This window comes from Epinephelus fuscoguttatus, linkage group LG7 (genome assembly GCF_011397635.1).
Source record: "Epinephelus fuscoguttatus linkage group LG7, E.fuscoguttatus.final_Chr_v1".
In the NCBI taxonomy this organism is placed as follows: domain Eukaryota; kingdom Metazoa; phylum Chordata; class Actinopteri; order Perciformes; family Serranidae; genus Epinephelus; species Epinephelus fuscoguttatus.
This window is the reverse complement of record NC_064758.1, coordinates 16,635,626-16,658,332: the sequence shown is the minus strand read 5'-3', so window position 1 is coordinate 16,658,332 and position 22,707 is coordinate 16,635,626. Positions and strand designations below refer to the sequence as shown.

The window sequence follows — 22,707 nt, the reverse complement described above, 5'->3', positions numbered from 1 at the left end:
GTGAGAACAAACAGTCTGGTGTGATTTTTTTCCATGTGTTGTTAACTAATATAGACACCAGACAAGGAGGATTAAAGCTTAAAAACTCAGGCTGTCCATCCTGTTTTGGCTTGAGCTGCAAGGACTGAAATCAGATTTGCTTTGACTCTCCCTCTCTTGTCAAACTCTTTGAGGTCTACAGTTGAAACAGTACTCTATCTAATGAACAAGCTTCCTGTGAGTTCATGTGAGTTTTTATTAAGTTTGGTTCCCTGAGGTTTGTGACTACAGCTTGCCAACAGAACAGACACCTAAATATTCATAACTTTCAGTCATCTCAGTGTTGCTTGATATGATACAGAATTGTCAACTCATTACACTCCATTTCCATCTTCATTCTGACATTGCGTCCACTCTAACCAATTTTCGTGGCGGACAAAGGTTCAGTTTTCCCTAACCAATCACAAGAGACCCACATATCCACTGGAATCTAATGTAATTTTAAATCCACCTTGATATGTAGCCATGACAACATACTGTAACTAATTTGCTGGGATTTTAAGAGTGGAGCGGAGCAAAGAAACTATTACGTTGTTGGGCTATATTGAGAAGACATGCCCCCCTTCTCCCCCTCAAACAAGCGTGTGTAGCAACACTTAACTCCTGTCTGTGCAGGAGATCAGAGGAAAGGTGTTTCTAATGTCTCTCTGTGTTCAGCTCTCAGTACCTTTGTAGCTTGTAAGTGAATCTCTGTGGTTTGGAGTTTAGTTTCTCTCCTGCATCCTGCTTGATCTCTTTTCAGGTATCTGATTTATTTTACTGTTTCATGTTCGTTTTCAGCTTTTTGAGAATTGTGTTAAGTTACTGCTGGTGAAAATGCAACATGTCTTTGTTTTGCTGCTTCAAAATTAAAGCTTTTACATAACAAAATAACAGGGGACTTTTATTGTGAAGAATTTAAAGGAAATTTAATGTGTTTATCACTGATTTAGCACAACTTTGTTAGCAGCTGTTCTTTAATAAAGACAAGTTCGCAGGGAGGAAGCATAAAAGCAGAAACAGCCACAGTGAGACGTTAGATGAAAAGTTCCAGACATCAGGCTGTTACTGCACCTCTGCAGACAGCTCACTCCCAACAGGTAAACTTCTTTTATCTGCCCTGCAGAGTGATGAAAAAACACTGCAAAATAATGAGGGAGCTTTAACCATATGTGGATCAGCCCGCTGGTTGCACGGCACCGCTTGACAACACTTGAATAAAAGCTTAACAATGGTGTAAGTCCTGCCCATGTCGCTAACTGGTTAATCATTAGTCTCCCTGCAGCGCTCATTGGTTTGATTTTCATTTCAACCAAGAAACCTCTGTTTCATGTCACGATGCCGGACCAGGACCAGTGAACTCAGACTGAGTAAAGTGGGCGGACTCAAAGTCTGGGTCCAGGCAATTGTTGGTGTATCTTCATATTATGATTGGATATGATGACCAAAACAAATTAAACAAAATATATATGGAGATGCTTCCAAAACTTTTCCTCCTCAATTAGTACCAAAGAAAACAAAGTATGTCGTCACTAAGCTGTTGCAGTCGTAAATTACTGTGGATGAGAGCAGTTCAACACCAAAAATATAAATATAAACATGGAGTCTTAGGAAATAGGAGACATACTATACTCAGGAAATACTACAGCTGAGTGCTTTACATCTTTAACTTAAGGAAAGATGACTTGCACGTCTCAGATTTTAAGGTTAAAAGAAGCTCAGAGCAAATTCCTAACGACACAGCAGCAGAGACGACACAGAAATAGCAGCAGCTTTGGCAGGAATACAGCCAGACGATGAATTTCACACTACCCCCCACACACACAAATTCAAACACTAAAAGTTACACACTAAAAAATAGAAAGAGTAAAATATGCACATGCATGTATAAACAGGTGTGCACACAAAGATACACAACCGCTGAGAGCAGTAACATGCTCTCCCAAGCATGATGTACATGAATTAGAGAACATATTGTTCAGCTAGAAGTAACCAGTCGCACTGTAAGAGCCGCAGAGTCAACTATGCGGGGGATACAGCTTAATTAATTGGATTTCATGCTGAGTGAGCACATATTTGTAGTACCCACTCTACAGGACTCGCTGCTCTTTAAACACACATATACACAGTTGTGATGTAACAAAACAGATAGAGAAAGTGTAGAGAGAAAGAAAACAAGAAAAAAAGGGCAGAGGAGGAGCAAAAGGGAGGAAGTGTTGAGTATTATAGAAGGAGGACAGGAAAAGACAAGAAAAGTGCACATACAATGACTTTTTTTTATGACATTTCTTGTGACATACTTACACTGAAAACTAGAACCGCTGACAGTGATATAACCTACTTAACACTCATATCATATTCATTATCCCCTGCCAATATATGTTATAATTACTGCCTTAGCCAAAAGCAAATGTTTGCTCAATCAAAGAGCTGCAAGTGTGAAACTAAAAGGACGGTGATAAAAGGAAGTCAAAGAAGTTGAAGACATTTCAAAACAAACAAGGCTACAGGGACAGAAGCACACACCCTCCCACCAGTATCTACCTGTTGTTCAGTCTGATTGACCCCGAGCAGAAACACCAGCTCAGACAAAAACATGGCCGCCGCTGTGTTTGAATGGATGCTTCTGGTGTTGGACTTGAGGCCTCGGAGGCAGGAGAGCACCAGGACAGTGAGGAGGAGGGCCAGCATGGAGACGCACAGAGAGGAGTATGTGACCAGGGCCAGAGTCTCCAGATCCCCCTCCAGCTGCTGCTCATACAGAGATGCGAGAAGGGAAAGAGGGTATTATTGAATTTATCTCATTTAGATGGGAGTAGATGAAAAGAAGGGATGTAGAGGAAAGGAGTAGTAGTAGCGTAGAAAGAGAGAAATGCAAGTCAGGCACAGGTAAGGAAGGAGGAAGATTAAGAAAAAGATTAAAAACACAAGGTGGAATGACGCAAAGAGATGAAAACGAATCATCTTATAAATTTTTGTTGAGATGCTGCTACTGTCTGCCTATCTCTGTCTGTCTTCTCCAAAGTCGTTTTCTCACATGAACTCCAGAAAAATGTGTGGAGAATAAGGTCTGGACATTGTGTTTCTCTTTCACACACATAGCACACAATAAAAGACTGTCCGTCAGAAGCGTTCTCACCTACTGGAAATACTCTGTTTGGTTTAGCTGAGGGTTGCACCTGGGTAGAGCATGCAGGAGACAGTCCCTTAGCCAGTGTGGAGTTTGGGTCATAAACAACTCTTCCTTTTATCTGTCTGATGATTTCAGGTTGGGCTCTTACTGACAGAAATTCCCAAATCTCGTTGTCTCTCCAGTTTGACATTTTCGTTGCTATCTTTTTGTACATAACCCTCCTTTTTCGCTGTGGATGTTTGTTTTCTTCCAGTTTTCTACAAGCTGTATACCCACTACTCACAGTGAATTCTCTGGACAATTACCTGCCCTGTTCCAACATGGGCTCAATCAGACATTACACAAACTTTGGCCTTGGGATCTGGCAGAATAAAGTTCATTTACTGTCTTATCTGACTAATGCAGACATTTGCGTTCTCACATACAGCTCCTCCGGGTAATGTCATCCTTTGAGGCTTGCAGTGCATGTGTGAAAGGGGCTTGAGTGTGAAGAAATGATATTTATATCAGAGATGTTAAAATATATGGAAAGTAGGTGAATAAGCTGAAGAAACTAAAGCTGCACCAGCCAGCAACTTGTTTCAGATTAGAAAAACCATCAATATCTACTAACTTCACATAATACTGGCTGGTTTGTAGTGTTAAAAATTAAAGGCATCCAAAGGACTGAGAGTGGCAAAGGATCTTGTTATTCAAACTATTAAAACTACATGTAATTACATAAGCTTCTATTATAAACAAGTCTGAAAGCATTTGAAAGAGAAAATAAGAGAAAGCCGACAGGAAAAGAAGAAACTATCCAGATGAATCAAACATCAGACCAAGCAAACTAGCAGACCTACTTAAATCTGTCGGGAGAAACCAGAGTATTAAAAGCATGAAATCGATTCATCACTGCCTTCACACGCACAGAAAGCATTTGCTGCCAGTAACACAACAAACACCTCATGAATTTTATTTGGGCAAATTGGGCAGCTCTACAGCAAATGAATGGAAATGGGATACTCTCCTACTCACTGCTCTGGACTGCTGATGATGAAGAAACGTCTTACTGAAGTGCTTAATTTAATGTAATCTATACACATTTGGAGGAACGCACAACTTCAGTTCATTTTATGGAGTTTCTGATTCTATAAGTTTCCCCTCTCAAACGTCAAGATCTGACACATGATTGCTTAGTATGCTGCGGTACGATGGACAGGGGGTTTGCATTAAACTGTAAAAATCTTCTACAGCTGTAACAAGGCTTCCTTCAGCCTTCAGACTGTCAGACAGGATTTAATTCTGTAGGATTTCAAACTTTTACACCCACTAAATTCAGCAATTACCAGCTGATATGTTCAAAGGAAAAAAAGAAGCAGGACTGACAAAAACAGGAACGCATGATTACACAGCAGGATCACTGACAGGAAATGTACAAGTAATCCACTACATGCCTCATTATGATAGAGAGGCATATGAATTGAATCATATTAAAATTGAGGTTCCTCTATCTGTGAGAAATCCTCCACCTATTACTAACCTCCCTCTGTGAACTGTCCATAAGCACACCGAAGGTGCCCAGTCTCTGACACTGACAGCGGACATGAGAGGTGTTCCTGTACACCACTATACAGTCCCGGACTGTCCAACAACCTCCTGTCTCATACCTGCAGAGAGAGAGAAAGACAGAGAGAAAATAAAAGGTCAAATTTCAAAAGATGTGCAGACACAAAGACACAAAGAGACTAAATGTATCCTGTGAGCAAAACTATGTTTGTCCTGTGTGTATTCATGATGCATCAACATGGACAGGACTATTAAAAAAACAAGACTCCACTGTTGCTGTTTGTGTGTGAGTCTTCATGTTCTCTCTAGTCAGTGAGCATGCACTTGTGTGCTATTTCAATGTGCAGCTGTATATAGGAGCTAAACAGAGCATCCGCCAACTTTAGCCTGAATCATTTATCATCTGCCGGGACGAGAGACGTCAGAACTATGCAACGCTGTCATTCAGTGGACGCACAAAAAACCACAAAGACGCCAGCTAAAAAAACAAGAAGAGCCACAGGGATTTAAGTTGGAGCAGCAGGAAACACATTGTGTCCTGCTGCTTTATTGGAGAAATACCTGTTGTTGTGCCGCCCAATCCACAGGCCTTTTATTTCCATCCAAAGCCGACAAACTACACCAACATCTATCTATGGTAAATTAACAAAGTAGCTTACAGTACAGGTTTTTACTTGTAGCCTACGCTCACTTTATCTCTAGCCATGTTGTCAGTTGCCAGTGGTATCATTTTTGTTGCTCATTACATATTTATTTGTTATCTATACAGACAGTAGAAACTTTTTGAATTTGAGCTGCATCAACAGTAAATCAATACAGTGTGAAGCATTATATGCTATAGCAAGATAACTGACACAATACCCAGCGCTAATGTATGGTCTGTTTCTGTGTATATAGGAATATATGAGCAAGTATAAGTGTAATCTGTACTCACTGAGTGCTGTGGTTCCACTGGACACACAGTGGCTTGCTGCGATTGGATGTCTCCAATAGCTTGAACTCAAGCAGAATGGGCTGGTCCAAGTGTCCGCCCACAAACGTCTGGTTGTTGTAGACAGAGATACTGACCACCGGAGAGTTCATTACTGGGTGTCGAGGGAGCCTGAGGGAGACAGAGTGAGTTACCGTACATCTACTTGATAAGACAGACAGCAGAGTTTGATGTCCTGGTTAGGACGGTAAGAAAAAGGCAAGGACAAGGTGAGCAGAGAGGAATGAGACTGAAATGATGTTCAGTGACACCTGCTGAAAACTGGACAGTTTGTTATGTTGTAATTAAACCCGGAGGTGAGGTGAGGAAGAGCAGAGATGAAGAGGGAAGGGACGAGAGGGGGAGAGAAAACAGTACAGAATGTGTTTCTAATCATGTGATAGGCCTTCTAAATAAAAGCAGTTTTGGTGTACTGTTTGCTACAGAATAGAAGACACATGGGTAAGCCAGATTTTTATATCCAGCATACTTCCTTCCTCAGAGGGTTCAGAGAGGTGTTGTAATCAGATTTTTATTGTTCTGAGTGTGATTGATTCCCACCTCACTCCTCTGCGGTCTGTGTGGTACTTGGGAGGGAGCGCGCTGCCGAGACTGCGATAGATCAGCAAGATGACGATGGTGATGGGCTGCTCTGGCATTGAAACAGTGCGTCTGGCTGCAGTGTATTCTCCTGTCTGATTGGATGCAATACCGACAGGGGGGGAAGCAGCATTCTGAGGGGACGAGGCTGAAACAGAGAAGTCTGTGTGAGTATATTGTCTTAGTTTCAGCCACTTACACTCTTAAGTCTTTAATTCTGTTTGTGCGTCTGTTCTTACGCTCTTTCTCTGCGCGCTCCTTCTCCTTCCAGTTGTGTTGCTGCTGTTGTCGTTGTGGCACCAGAGCAGCAGGGGGCAGTATCACATGGGTGTAGGGATCCCACAAAGCTTGGCCGCGAAACAGAGTGTTGTGGTAACGTGGGAAACGCCGTCGCACGTGGGTCTGGTTTTCCACACGGTCCAGGTTCATGACTGTCAAACAAACAGGCAGCAATAAACACACATGAACACACATTTTGGACACAATAAAAGAGGCAGGTGTTTGTTAATGTGCAAGATACATAAACAGGAACAGTTTATTGACCAATTAATTAAGAGACCTTGCTGAAATGACCATAATGGGAGTAGTTAAAATAACAGGCAGATTAAATCTCACACCTCAGGCAGCAGTGGGAGTATTTCTCATTACACTTGCTTCCTGTTTTGAGAGTTTAAGACTTGCTGCCTATTTTAAGATAGCCTCTATTCCATCATACTTTTCTCATAAAGGCTTTACGTTATTGGTCAATATTATATGTAGGGATGCCACGCAGAGGAAATTCTCCCATCGCTTCATAAACTCGTGACAACAATGACTGATGACACTGGACCTTTTAAGGAATAAATGACACTCACTATCTGAAGAGCGCTGTATTAAGTCACTGCTAATGAAAACCGCATATTTCCTACTGCTGCAGCTTCACAATAAAAGCATTTAACTGGCAAAACACCAGTTTGACATACTGCACAGAGTAATGGAACAAAAAGGAGCAGTCACAGTGAGCTGTCGGATGAAGAGCTGCAGATGACAGGCTGCACACCTCCAGCTTCTTAGAAACTCCTTTTTTTTCCCCTCATTAACACTATCGGGGCCCTACCATAGGAAAAATCTCAGTATAATGTTTCCCATTTTCAGGTGGGCAGATTACAGTACAAGGCAAACACCCAGATGAACATGATTTGGCACGGGGCCTTACTGTTTCCCTTACATGCCTGCTGAAGATGCTTAAAAACGTTTCTTAAATAAAGTGCAGACTCTTACATTCACTCAGTTACTGTTGCTGTTAACATTGCATATACACAGTTAGTTTCTTTGCTACATACACGATCAGCAAGTTGAAAGTAATTCTTACATCAGCCTTTCACTACTCCCACCATCTGACATTGTGAGAAGCTGTGAAAGGTTAACTATATTTCCACTGGAATAACAGCACCTTTACCCTGTTTTATGCTGTTAAGCACTGCAACAGATGTCTGACCTCACTGCACACTAAGTAAATGGCTGCACAGAGGCCAGTACAGATGGAAATCACTCAGTGAAACACTCTCTCCTAATGCACAAGCTTCCCTTTATTATTATCATTGTATTGATGTTGTATTTTCAGTTTCATGGCATGAGAGATGCTTTTCCGTCTATTAAGACTAGCTGCCATTAAGAAAAGTGTTCTGTGTTTGTACAGTGCAATACCAAAGTGTTTGAAATGTTCCTTATTTTTAGATGAATGAAAAATATTACCATACTCATACTAACCATTTTTAGTTGGTCCAAAGCTACACAAGCTAGAAAGCAGCCTTTCAGCTTTCTCACAGCTGGAAATCAGGACAAAAATGTAAAACCTGATTTGCCAATTTCACTTAAATCCAGGTTACTGAGTTTAGAGTAATTTTATTCTTCTAAATTCAAAATTACAACTCATTTTCCTTTTGACATACAATGTAAACTGTGTGTGCTAATAAACCATGTTATCCTCTATAGATATAGGAGTGCTGAGGGGCCCATGGACCATGATTGAGGGAGTTCCAGGCCTGCTCACTGTAAGAGGTCTGGGGTATGCTGGGGGCCACCACCCACTCCTGATGCATGATGTAAGAGCAGAGCCAATGCAAAATCCAATAAAACACACACACACACACACACACACACACACACACACACACACACACAATTTGGAGCAGAGGAACTATCGTATTATGGGAAATGAGGTGGCGAACGGGAAGTACATAGTCAATGTGGAGTGTTCAATAATGAGTGAACACTTGACCAAGCAAACAGAAGTGGAACAGCACTCGATACTGAGTGTAGAGAGAGATTGCTCAATATAACAGACATCCATACGTGTGTGTGTGTGTGTGTGTGTGTGTGTGTGTGTGTGTGTGTGTGTGTGTGTGGTTGCATGTGCACAGATTTGGCATTTTAATGATCAAAAACAACAACAACCGAAAAACTTAAAGGGAGCCTGCATATTGGAAGCTCTAAGATAGGTGTGTGTCAGGTCCAGCCATTTCTTTTTCCACGTCATTCATTCAATCCCATGTGGCTGAGATCTTTAACTGTCTGTGTTTGTGTGTGTAGGAGTGTGAAATTTAGGGCTGTATCTAATTCCTTCTGTTTCCCTTCTGCTGCTAATTCCATGCTCTCCGTCTGGAGATCTGCATCAGGCTGTCAGTTTAAGATTATCTAACAGCATTCTGGATGAAATCCAAAGGGGAAACATATACAGTGAAGTAAGACACACAGACAAGAAATAAAAACAGGCAATTCCTGTTGGCCAACACAGGTAAGCCTGTTCTCCATTTTTTTCAGGTCTGGGATTATCTGTGTTACCAAACTATACTGGAAGAAGCTGGTGAGGCAAAAGTCACTAGTTGGTAACTTTGATTAGTTTCATGACTTTTGGGTGCATGGCATTTTATAGGAATTCAATCTGTGTGTGTAGCTAAGAGCATTAACTGAGTGTGAAATTCATTGTCTGGCCTCATCCCTGACGGAGCTGCTGCTGTTGCTATTTCGACACCTTTTGTGAGATCCAACACTTTTTTGTTGTTGTACGTGGCACAGATTAACAGTATTTTCTACACTGCTAACGTGGCAGCAAAATGTGGACGAGAGCAAAACATACAAGTGACGGGATGCCAGGAACTAAATGACACATGGCACATGCCCAAACCTGCCAATATATAATACAGGTAAGGGAGAGTGAGTATGTGTATCTGTGTATGTAACCCTTTTATAATTTACAGTTAATCCTAATTTATAAACTTTTTTTTTTTTTTTTTTTTTAAGTTTTATGAGTATTAATAAAGCCTTTCAGTGTGTGTGTGTGTGTGTGTGTGTGTGTGTGTGTTTTTGCGTTTGAGCTGTTACTCTGTGTGTGACTGTGTGTGTGTTTGGCATCTGTAATTCTACTGTAAATGATGTATGCTGGCCAGTGCTACAGGGCTTTAGGGTTTTTATGCGTGTGCTGGAAGCATTAGCCGCTGTGTGTGTATTTGTGTGTTTGTGTGTGTGTGTGTGTGTGTGTTTGTGTGTGTGGGAGTGTGAAATTCATCTCTCTATGCCACTGCCAGCGCTCTGACTGTGCCATCATCATTTGCATTAGCGCTGTTCATCTCCCACTTTACAATGAGTCATTCTAGCTGATTTCACAGCAATGATTTACAGTATTATGAGAAAACCGCGGCAAATCGTCCATAGAGATTACTGTCTTAGTCTCTTTTATTGGGTCTGACTAGTGATTAGCTATTGTGTTGTGTGCCTGTGTGCGCAGTCATCCTGAACTCACCTATGTTTGGAGCAACCAGCGCCACAGGGTTGAGGTAGGTGAGCTTCATGTTCTGGGCCAGATTCTGAGCGTACTGCTCCAGCAGCTCCGTCAGCTCGGCTGGACCGCCGCCCGGGATGTGGTTCTGACTCTGAGCAAGAGCCCGCCAAAGCCCAGAGGTACCAGGACCCAAGAGCACACTGCAGCCTCGCACAATGTTCTGCAAACAGCAAAAGATTGATTGTTAGTAAAAAAAAAAAAAAAAAAAAAAATATATATATATATATATATATATATATAAACAGAAGGAGGTGGTTGAGATCTGCTTTTTAGCAGATGCTTCTGCTGATACAAAAAAAGCACTAAGATATAAGATAGAAGAAACAACATCCTGGATCAGGAAAGGCAAAGAGAAATAGAAGATATGAAGAAAGGGGATCTTTTTTTCTGTGCAGACACCAGCTAAAACTATCCAAAAGCTCTGAGGGAGTAATAAAGGAGAAAGACACACATTGACTTTGTTATTGATTCTGTTTGAAAAGAGAAGAAATCTGATGTAAGCCTTGTTGTCAAGACATTTGCCAGACCACTGTGACCAGTACCACCAGACAAGATGGTCAAAGAGTGTAAACAGAGCTAAAAAATAACATCCAAACAAGTCTTGACCCCAATTATAGTACATTTTACCACATTTATCCACACTGCCTCCATGTCCATGTTGTTCAAGGGAAATTTGTGACACAATTGAAACCTGTTAAAGATAGTTTAGACAGCACAGCCTTGCAAAATGCTCTGAACAAAGAGTAACACCAGAGATCTAGAGACAGAGAGAGAAAGCAAGTGAGAGTGAGAGAGAGGGAGAAAAGTGCTCAATATGATTCCTTGCAGTCTGACTGCACCAGACCCAATAAAGCACTGCAGTCTCACATAATGCTCAGGGGAGAAAAAATGCACAAGAATACCTTCAGACAAACAAGGAAAACAATATACAGTGCAGTATAGGAAGGATGTAGTGAATTGTAAAGGGAGAGGAGAGTTAGAAACGGGGGTTGTGGATAAATAAGTGTGCAAGGGGGGAAAAAAGGAAAGAGAATTAGAGAGAGAAGAAGCTATAGAAAAAGGCTTGTGCTCAGCTCAGGGACGCAGCAAACAGAGAGAGGGGTGGACAAGAAGTCAGTTGTGATGAGATGAAAAATATGAGAGTGGAAAAGTGATTGTTGGAGGCAGGAGACGGAGCAAGGAACAAAATGGATGATCACAACAGACAGATGCTTAAAGGTATGCTATGCAGGGTTGTCGGTTACTGTTTGTAAACACAGTTGCCAGCAACGCAAAGTAAAAACCAACCTGAGATTCACTCGTGTGGTGTTTTGCCTCGTTATATTGGCTTTTTTTGTTTCGTTTTGTTTTGTTTTTTTTCAGTGGAGGGCCTCTTGGAGGTACTGCTTACGGTCTGGCACAGAGTCCAGATCTTAACTTCACACTGTGGGGTACACGCCCATTAACATCCCAAACACAAAAATAAAAAAATATAGGCAGGAATACACCTCCACACACTTCTGGTGGGTCATAAGTGATGATAGACATCACATTGTTTTTAAGTCAAATCCTGCACAGTAAATCTTTAATCCAAGTATTTGTTTGGATTTGTTACATACTAATATCTAAAGAAGGTCAAACCAATATGAACATATGAGGTAATGGTGGATCTTAAGTTCCACACCTAATCAGGCTGAACATTGCAAGAGCTCATCTGGCCTGTACTTAGCTCTTGAAGAGAGAAAGGGTGAAAAACAATGGAGGCTAACAAAAGGGCTGAGAAGTGAAGCATTTTAAAGAGGCAGCAGATGACAGGAATGCAGCAGTAGGCATAGATGACAGTTGAGAACATGACGCCAGCCTGATCAGTTCAACAAACTGATTACATGTGCCACTCAAACAGAGACATGTTGTCATATCCAGACTATTTGGAATTAATTAGTTTTTTTTTATCACATTAGATTTTCAAAATGACCTTTATAATGATTTCAGTTCCCCTCTCTTCTCAGCCTCCATTTATGCCGTAGAGATCCCACTTTGAGAAACAGTTACACCACCAGCCTGTTAGGAGCATTGTGCAGTACACTGGTGCCATAATAAATGTCAGGTGTTTTAATGAACACTACAGAACATATAATTTCTGATTTTCTCTCCCATATTTTTAAAACATATTTTTGCTGTGTACTTAATAAGACAAGAGCCGCATCTGGAGGTGCAGCTGTCTCCAGATGGATCTGATCACAGGTTGAACATGAAAGATTTCTCCCTCCACTCATCGCCACATTCCTGATGTAAAAACTCCACTTCCCTCCCTGCCTTCCTTTGTTTCTCCTGCAGCCACGGGGCTCTGTCACCACCGCTGGGTTACTATAGTAACTGTGTTCGACATTACTGTACCTGTTCGTCTGGCCTAATAGCTGCTGTTTAAAGTGAGGTGTCAAGTATAACCAGATATATTATATATTTTTTATTGGGGAGAGAAAATGGGCTGTCTGCAGCTCTGCTTCACTGGTGCCGTTGTAAACCAGAGCTGCCTCATTAACTCCAGATGAGGAGATGTAGGCAGCACCACTGCTTTAAAGCCAGAGGTTGAGGTTAAAACTGAGGCGATTTCTGTTTTTTTGTTCCAGAAACTGCAAAGTGACGATAAAGATAATAACTGTACCATCCAGCTGCTTTATGCTGCTGTAAACCAGCAAACCAAACGTTAAACCCTAATGGTCATACATCTGATTTACTGTCAGGTGAAGTAGTAAAGTGAAATGTCAGGCAGGAAAAGGTTTTCATTTCACTCACTATAGGATGTCATTAATGCTACTCCTGTGTTGCTATAGCAACTGTCCTTTTTAGTCAAAGATTATGTATTGATTACATGAGGCAATGCGCTGTATTAGGGGTGAGGCTCCAACTGTGATGCTTTCGAGTAAAATATTAATGTTCATTTGAGATGGGTTATGAATGAGTTTTTTTTTTTAATAAAACCTAATTAAACATTGGTTTTTAATTATATTTTTATTAATGAGTCAGCCCCTGACAGATGCTGTTTGTAAGAAGAGGGAGTAAAGACACACTTGGCAACCTCTCTCTTTTGTTCACAGTGTTAGAACTGGAGCCACAGTGTGTGTGTGCGTACTCAGTGTGTTCAACAGGTGTGTATTAAATCAGATAAATGTGAGTGCTTTTTATTTTATTGTTCACCTCAGCAGGAAATATGCACTCTTCTCCCTTTTACCCACTGAATTTACAGTGCAGAAGATAAAATGCCATAAACTAGAAGGAGATTTACTCCTTATGAAGAATCACAAGAGAAACAGAGTAAAGACTGCTAGACGAGTTAACACAGCCACAGTTAAAAATTGCATGTGTGAATGTATGTGAAATTAAATATCTGAAACTATCAAAGCATCTCCATCTTCAACTATGCTTTTATATAAATATAAAAAGACAGATGAAATTCTTTGGTCCAAACTATGGGATGCTACGAACACACCCACTCAGTTTCTATAGCAACTCGTTCTTAGCTGTGTAACAATGCAGTATGAAAGATTTCAGCACCGCAGGGTGTGGCTACGTCTGCTATAGTACATCAGGTGGCTAAAGGTAGAGTGAGATAACCATTCAACACCAGGGTTGTTCCATACGTCTGATACTACTACTTCTAACACCACTACAACTGTTACTACTGACACTGCTGGTAAACAATACAAAGCTGTGTATTGTAGTGTGTGACACTGTGTGTCTGAATGACAGGGAGGAAAGTCAGACTAATTCAATTTCACCAAGATTTGATTTTAAAATTCTCTTCATGAATGAAAATAAATATATACACTACTGTCAACATGTCAGTTTCACATCGCTGTTTCCATAGTTACATGCAATATATCAATTACTGACACACGAGCCAGTAAACTGAAACAGCAGTTTACATGTTTTGCTGTATATCTTCAGCCACTTACTCGTGATGTGTGGACAACTCATTTCTTGTCAGCCAGACTGGATGTATAAGCTAAATATTTACATAAAAATGATATGGAGATCACTGTTAGCACCTTCATGTCACAACGCAACCATGCTAAAATGATCCTGTGTCAGCTCCTCAGCTGAAGCCGTCGTATCAGGTGAAATGAGACTCTGTCAGTTAATATGGGGAGATGACATGTTGCAATATTTCACGAGCTACTGTCACTGCATCGCCATAGCAACATTACCTCCCATTTCAGAGGAAAGACATCTCACTGTACTATCTTGTCACCAGGTCTGTACCTCATAAAGGTACACCGTATCAATCATATCTACTGTTTTAAATAACAGCAGCTATTTTATGTTTTCTGGCAGATTCTGTGCAGATTTGACGTTGCTGGTAGCAAAAATATAGAGTGGAAACCTGGTCTACTCCTGATTATTTCAGTTCACAAAGAATGTTCGCCTTTATGGATTCTTAGAAAAAGTTTTCTTCACAAATTCAAGGTAACACGCAATGAGTCAATGATATACAAAAGGTCATTTCGGGGGTAAGTATTCCTTTAAACTATTATTTCAACATGTTGGTGAGCTTGTTGGTCACACTTGTCATGGTTAACCATGGTAATAAAGTCTGTTCCAAACAGAGCTGTGACGGTGAGGAGTTTCATGGCATGTTCAGATTTTCACACATTAAAATCAACAGCACAAACTGATCATTGGCTTCACACTTCATTATCTGGCCTGTCTTTCAAATAACCTTTCACAGCTTGCACATTTGCTGTCTTTGAACATAATTTACCTCTCACCAATATTTGTTGTTTGAATGTGAGCATTTTTAATAATCAAAACAGCAATTCGACTACAAATTTGACAATTTCTAAGCTCTTTCTTACACTCTTAATAGTGTTTGTTATAGTATAAAATCATCTAATGTAACAATGACAATGCTGCTCCCACAAGGTGAATCATAAGAGCAAATAAACAGCCATTGTTAATGACAAATATGTCTCCATATATCCCACTTTATGGCACTGCAAAAAACTCTGAAGGCTTTAGCTGTACACATGTCGCCACTCGTCACTGCTCTCACCCCTCTAAAAAAAAAAGTACACTGAACAAAAATATTAACGCAACACTTTTGTTTTTGCTCCCATTTTTCACGAGCTGAACTCAAAGATCTAAAACATTTACTGTACACACAAAAGACCATTTCCCTCAAATATTGTTCACAAATCTGTCTAAATCTGTGTTAGTGAGGACTTCTCCTTTGCCAAGATAATCCATCCCACCTCACAGGTATGGCATATCAAGATGCTGATTAGACAGCATGAATATTGCACAGGTGTGCCTTAGGCTGGCCACAATAAAAGGCCACTCTGAAATGTGCAGTTTTATCACACAGCACAATGCCACAGATGTCACAAGTTTTGAGGGAGTGTGCAATTGGCATGCTGACTGCAGGAATGTCCACCAGAGCTGTTGCCCGTGAACTGAATGTTCATTTCTCTACCATAAGCCGTCTCCAAAGCCGTCTCCAAAGCCGTCTCCAAAGCCGTCTCCAAAGGCGTTTCAGACAATTTGGCAGTACATCCAACCGGCCTCACAACCGCAGACCACGTGTAACCACACCAGCCCAGGACCTCCACATCCAGCATGTTCACCTCCAAGATCGTCTGAGACCAGCCACCCGGACAGCTGCTGCAACAATCGGTTTGCATAACCAAAGAATTTCTGCACAAACTGTCAGAAACCGTCTCAGGGAAGCTCATCTGCATGCTCGTCGTCCTCATCGGGGTCTCGACCTGACTGCAGTTCATCGTCGAACTGACTTGAGTGGGCAAATGCTCACATTCGATGGTGTCTGGCACGTTGGAGAGGTGTTCTCTTCACGGATGAATCCCGGTTTTCACTGTTCAGGGCAGATGGCAGACAGCGTGTGTGGCATCGTGTGGGTGAGCGGTTTGCTGACGTCAACGCTGTGGATCGAGTGGCCCATGGTGGCGGTGGGGTTATGGTATGGGCAGACGTATGTTATGGACAACGAACACAGGTGCATTTTATTGATGGCATTTTGAATGCACAGAGATACCGTGACGAGATCCTGAGGCCCATTGTTGTGCCATTCATCCACGACCATCACCTCATGTTGCAGCATGATAATGCACGGCCCCATGTTGCAAGGATCTGTACACAATTCCTGGAAGCTGAAAACATCCCAGTTCTTGCATGGCCAGCATACTCACCAGACATGTCACCTATTGAGCATGTTTGGGATGCTCTGGATCGGCGCATACGACAGCGCGTGCCAGTCCCTGCCAATATCCAGCAACTTCGCACAGCCATTGAAGAGGAGTGGACCAACATTCCACAGGCCACAATCAACAACCTGATCAACTCTAGGAGATGTGTTGCACTGCGTGAGGCAAATGGTGGTCACACCAGATACTGACTGGTTTTCTGACCCCCCCGCCAATAAAGCAAAACTGCACATTTCAGAGTGGCCTTTTATTGTGGCCAGCCTAAGGCACACCTGTGCAATATTCATGCTATCTAATCAGCATCTTGATATGCCACACCTGTGAGGTGGGATGGATTATCTTGGCAAAGGAGAAGTGCTCACTAACACAGATTTAGACAGATTTGTGAACAATATTTGTGAGAAATGGTCTTTTGTGTGTATAGAAAATGTTTTAGATCTTTGAGTTCAGCTCATGAAAAATGGGAGCAAAAACAAAAGTGTTGCATTTATATTTTTGTTCAGTGTATAAATGTCTGACAAGGAAAGAAAAGGATAATTGAGTCCTGTGTTCTTCTTCTTACCTCATTAAAATGTGCGTCCTGAGTAGCGGTGAGTCCGAAGCCACTCTGTTGGGTCTCAAAGGTGAGGAGGCGGGACAGCAGTCGTTCGGCAATCTGCAAGTCATTGCCGTAGAGTCGGGTGGTTGCCTCGGTGACATCGCGGAGCTGGTGGGCAAGTTTCTTCTCCATGATGGTGTTCAGCTCTGTCTCATTACGCTCCAGAGAATCAAGCTAAACATACAGACACCGACAAAACATGAACAAGTTAATCTTTATCCTTTTTACACATATTTAAAGATAAATCTTGACGGATTTCACAAAGAAACAATGTATAGACTCAAACAAAATGAATCCCTCTAAATCATCCCTCCTGAGACACTACAAGTGTGCAGCGGCATATTCATCTGTAGCAACTCTGTCCTCTGCCTGTATTTCTAACTTTCTAATTTTGCTGAGTTCAGGAGGTTCCTGGGCACAGTGCAGGGCAAAGGTTACGAAAGCTACAAAAATCACTTGCAAAATTGTTTACAAAGAGTAACTGACAATTCCTGCATAACATACCTTTAATAATAACTGGGATTTAACATGACAATATTCATATGTACAGCAACACTACAGCATGTCTACAAAGAGGTACGTCTAGTTAATTCAAAGTCACTTACACATATATAATATTTGCATTTATCTATTATATATGGAATCACGTCCTACTTAAACTTAAACAGGAGGACAACTGCAATTCTCCTGGGTCCACAATCTTGTCCATCTCTATTCCAGGTCAGATCTGACTTAAACGGTGCCCTCTTTATGTGAATTGATGCCACAAAACACAAATAAATCCCATTGTTTCAAAAAAGAAACATCTGACTCCTGTAATGTAACTTTTCAATTTACAAGTTGAAAACCAACCAATCAACACATTTCCAAAACTGATTCAAGAGCTCAAACAAACTGAAACAATTTATTAGCAACAGGGAGTGTTGACCGCTCTTTTTTAAATGATGAGTACATCTAAGATTTGGCCAGAATTCAGCACTTGTCAGTGTACAAGTTTATGGACCCATGAAGACACATGTTTAACATTATTAGTGGTATTACTGTACATACAGCAGCATTGAGCTCCACAAATGGCGGTGAGGTGCAGTTGTAAAGGTCTGGCTCCAGCCATCCTCTCTCTACATCACAGTGTCTGATGGCCGCACCTGCAAGGAGGAGACACAGGAAGTGTTTTCACAAAAACATGGCATAAATAAATTTAACTGAAGTTCAAAACTGACATGAGATTGTATGTGAGTGTATCCCAGCAGTTACTTTAGACTTTTCAGTTGTCTGTCATTTTGATGGACAGGGTCGTAAAAATTTCCTTCATGATCTATTGTAACCTGTCATTTTACTTTTCATTTGTTTTAATAGCTTTTAATTTTCATTCATTCATTTTCATTTTTAAGTGATTAGTATACAAAGCAAGCTTGAGATTATGCATTTATAACAGCATGGAAAGAAAAGATGAATTGAGACACCGACTGTGAGGTCACTTTTCATGTCAACACCACACGGAGCAGTGAATGATTTCTTTCCCGCAGTGACAGCGGAGGCATTCTGCGATGGCATGTAGCGATACAGCCTACCAAAGTGATGGCTAAAGCCAGCAAGACAACAAGGTCATGCACGTGAGATCAATGACAAGATTAGACAACAGCTCATTTATATGCACACGCCACTAACTGGGCATGAGTGTGAATCTCATAAAGTTACAGTGGATCACCCAGCTCAGTGTTTTAATCAATTAAAATAACGGCCTTCAGATTTTTCTGACAATGACGGAAAAGATTTGGTTATCTTAACCCCTGTTAAAACCACATCTATGTGTTTGACTGCACTCATGTTAGTGTGTACTGTATGAGTGTTTACTGACCGACAGAGCCTTTGGGGCAGGGCACTGCAGCAGGCAGGTTGAACTTGGTCCGAGGCCACCAGATCCCCTGAGTGATGGTCTTTGGACAACCATCATAAATGACTGCAGAGAGAAAAAACATCATTTAAAATCATCCTTATCAATCCGATGAACTTTTCAATTAAAAACACAACAAAAAGTCAGTAATAATGTGGAAATGTTTTTCATTTGACTCATAGAGACGAAAATGAAAGATGAATGTGAGAGAATAAAACACCAGCAACAAATTAAAGGAAGTAATTACAAGAGGGACACTGGAGAGTGGCACGGAAGAGTAAAAAACAGATACATAGAATTAACTGGGAGATGTTAAATAGAGGATGAATTTAATCAGCAGCTTCATTGTTATTTCAGGCTTGGACACAAGATTGACAAACATGACCATTTTGAAAGAAAGAATAAAAAAAGAAACTGAAGTCCTATGATTACACAGTTATGATTAAATATGGTGGAAGCTCAGTCATGCCTCATTATTCCTATTCATGTCTGTTTGTCTCCATGGATAATTTACTCGATCTGAATACCGGTTGTAAATCCATCTTGAAAATTATACATCCTCTTTATATAACACAAGACAGAGTTTTCTGTACCACTTGCCAAGGGACAATTCTACCAAAGAAAAACAGAAAGTAACATTGTTTTGGCTGTTGTTAGAGTGCAACATTGACAAGCTTTAATATTAAATCCAGCTTTTCAAACTATTGTTCAAAAGTGGATCATTTTCTTTGGTTCTTTTTGTCAGTGAACCACAAAGGGGCTACAAGACGGAGAGACATTTCTAACCATCAAAACAGAGTAGTTGGTGAAAAAAGTAATTTCACAAATGTTCCTTTCTCCTAGTCAATAAAAAATATGTTTTGACACGCAATCTTAGAACCTCCCGCTGGGCAACTTACTGTTACAAGAACACATTTCTCAGTTTTTTTAAACTCCAATCTGCAGGGTTTCAGATGTGATGCTGTGCACATGCACACATGAATAAATAAATGATGAAGCACCCTGTTGGGCAAACCATTCTGAAACTCAAATATCTGAACCTAAGCATTCTCACCTTCACAGCCTGAATTTGTGACCTCAGCGAAGGGGCTGTCACATATGTTGCACTGGCGACCAATCACACCGGCCCTGCACTGGCACTGTCCTGTCTCTGGGTCACATGACCGCGAGAAGGAACCCACAGGGTAGCAGTCACATGGCAGGCAGGTGTCAGAGCTCCGCAGACGGTAGTGAAACTCCTGAATACACACACACACACACAAATGCGGGGTACGCACAATTAGGCGCACTGATCAAACTCAGAGTCAGAGGAATGTAAAATGTCACGGTGCCAAGAATAGTGTCAGCTATTACATTCGTGCAGGATTTATACAATGACACAAAAGGCGATACGGCTGTAACGAGACATGAATACAAGAGGAACAACTCATGCATGATGTGTAACTGAGTCAGAAATAAAGAAAAGCAGTTAATCATTTCATCTGCTAATAATTCTTTGGAAAAATAATGACCGTGCTCCTGTGGAAGATGATGGTACAGCACCACTGTTCCGTTCTTTAAAGTTCCCCTTCATTCAAAAATGTGTTTTGCTCACTGCAACTTGACTTGTATTTAACACATTCAGCTGCTGAAGGTGGAAAGTTTCTCTGTTTATCTTTAATCTTAATTCAAAGTGTGCACCCACAAGCATGATTTTACAACATCACAGCTAGTTTGGAAGCCAATCACAGTCCAAGTCTCTACTTGCACAATGTAGTGTGACGTATATGTTCTACAAACTGCACATCTGTTCACCTCCTGTCAGCTCTACAGTAACGTTACCCTTACCTCAAGCCTTAGTGAGATCAGTGCTTTTTCATCTGTAAGTGAGTTACTTTACTTTTCCTAGTTCTGCACATATTGTTAATAGTATTTACTGTATGTTTTGTACGTATTGTTTTTGATCATTTTGACAATTACCTCAGTGTCTCTTAATCATGAGGTTTGATGAAGGAAATCATTATCAAGTTTATGAGTAGGGTGGTCAGCTCCACAGAGCTCTAGTGATCACTTTTGCAAGATGGTGTAGGTCAGTCTCTTTTAAGCACCAAGTGTAAAGAACAGAAATAGCCACCTAACACCACCTAAGCTCAAAAATCAGGTGCCACAGTGAGTCACTAGCTAACGTCACTAACGGTTATCTGAGACACTGAGAACTGTGACACTGTGACAAGTGATGTAACTCCCTTAAGGATGAAAAAGGTTGGAGGTGAAGGTCACGTTATTGTAGAGCTAAAAGGAAGTAAGCACATGACATTTTTCACAGTTAATTTATTGTTAATAGTATTTACCACTTTGAAAATAGTGGTTTTAATCATTTTCACAATCACCTCAGTGTCTTAGATAACTGTTAGCATTGCTAGCTAGTCAGTGTAGCACCAATGTTAGCCTGATTTTCAGAGCTCATTAAACACTGGGTTGCTATGACTCTCTTTTACACTTTAACTTGACTGACGTACACCATCATGCGAAAGTAGAGCTAACCGCCCACCTCATTAACTTGACGGTGGTGTTAGCTGACCGGCTAACCTCACTATTTAGAGACACTTAGGTGATTATCACAATGATCAAAACCACTATAAACAAGAACAAACAGTAAGTACTATTACAATATAGCAATATGTACAAAGCTAACTGTGAAAAGCCAAGTAACTTACTTAGGGATAAAAAAAAGCACATTGATTACCAAGGCCAGATGACAAGATAATGTAACATAGAGTTGACAAGAGGTAAACAGATGTGCAGGTTTTAAAACAGATATACGTCACACCACATTACGCAAGTACACACATTTTACAGAGGTGCGACGTGTAGACTTGAAACCTCCTGCACACATACACTGAAAATGATTGTTTTAGTGAAGTGGGAGGCATCTTGTATTTAGCAGTTAAAATTTTGAAAAGAAAAATATTTACATATTCATTGATTCTTGGTTTTGTAAGGAGGGAGAAGGGCTCAATGTCATTTTAATAATTTAAATTCAACTAGTTAATTATTTTTTCCTTTTGGAAAAAACAAAAACAAATTGGGGGCCCAATTATTCTGAGTATTTTTTTATACATCTTCAAACATGTCTGGAGGGGATTCTAAAGGAAAATTTGTAATTACCAAACACATTATCTCAAGCTGCAGCAGCTTTATGTTGCATTTTACAAGGTAAATTTCCAAAGTAATCTGCTGTTGCTTTGTGGTCCAAAACATTAACGGTACACTTCTAGAGTCAAATGCCCTCAATGTGATGATCATCACTACCAACAACAGGGAAATTAAATTATAAAGTGTTGATCACTGCATCTTAAAAGTCATCTTTATTTTAAGCTGAAGGGCATTAAAGAAATATTAAACTGAATGCTGATGGTGTACACTGTAATACAGAGTTGTGTGTCTCTGCTTTCACCTAAGGCTAAATGAAAACATTCTTTTATTGTGAGCATGAAAGCAGAAAACACTTTTACTTGAAGCTTAATTTTTCAGAAAATTCAGAAAAGGAGCCAAAGGTCGCAGGACAACATGTGGTTAAGTACTTTGTGCAAGGGCAATATCAGAGATTAAAGATTAGGGTCAAAAGATCAGATTAAGAAAGGGATAAAACAGGGTTAAACATGGTGGCGACACACAAGCATATCAATACGCACTCACATGATCACACAAGACTGACATAGAAATATGTAGGGATGATCATCGTATTATGGTTGATGTGGTTATGTCTGGCTTAGTCTGTCAGCCAGCCATCAGAGGGTGAGATGATTACTGTGTGTCTGGGATAAACCAAAGCCAAAGTGAGCTACAGAGTTACACTACGAAAGTCCTTATAATCCCCTAACAGTAACAGTTTTCAATGTGCTGGTGTAAAAAAAAAACCTTACACCAGCAGGTCTGTAACCATT

General features: G+C 40.7%; 1 protein-coding gene across 2 annotated transcripts in view; it reads right to left on the bottom strand.

The window, feature by feature from the left end:
- The window catches only part of celsr3 (cadherin, EGF LAG seven-pass G-type receptor 3), a 142,638-nt gene that overhangs the window by 23,459 nt on the left and 96,472 nt on the right, over window positions 1-22,707 (bottom strand). For both annotated transcript variants that reach the window (XM_049580099.1, XM_049580100.1), the window contains 10 exons: window positions 19,836-20,019; window positions 18,746-18,847; window positions 17,938-18,032; window positions 16,852-17,061; window positions 10,051-10,249; window positions 6,509-6,700; window positions 6,231-6,417; window positions 5,634-5,801; window positions 4,674-4,800; window positions 2,563-2,769 (listed from right to left, as the gene is read on the bottom strand). In XM_049580099.1, coding sequence (XP_049436056.1) covers window positions 2,563-2,769; window positions 4,674-4,800; window positions 5,634-5,801; window positions 6,231-6,417; window positions 6,509-6,700; window positions 10,051-10,249; window positions 16,852-17,061; window positions 17,938-18,032; window positions 18,746-18,847; window positions 19,836-20,019 — 1,671 coding nt within the window. The remainder of the gene's footprint in view (window positions 1-2,562; window positions 2,770-4,673; window positions 4,801-5,633; window positions 5,802-6,230; window positions 6,418-6,508; window positions 6,701-10,050; window positions 10,250-16,851; window positions 17,062-17,937; window positions 18,033-18,745; window positions 18,848-19,835; window positions 20,020-22,707) is intronic.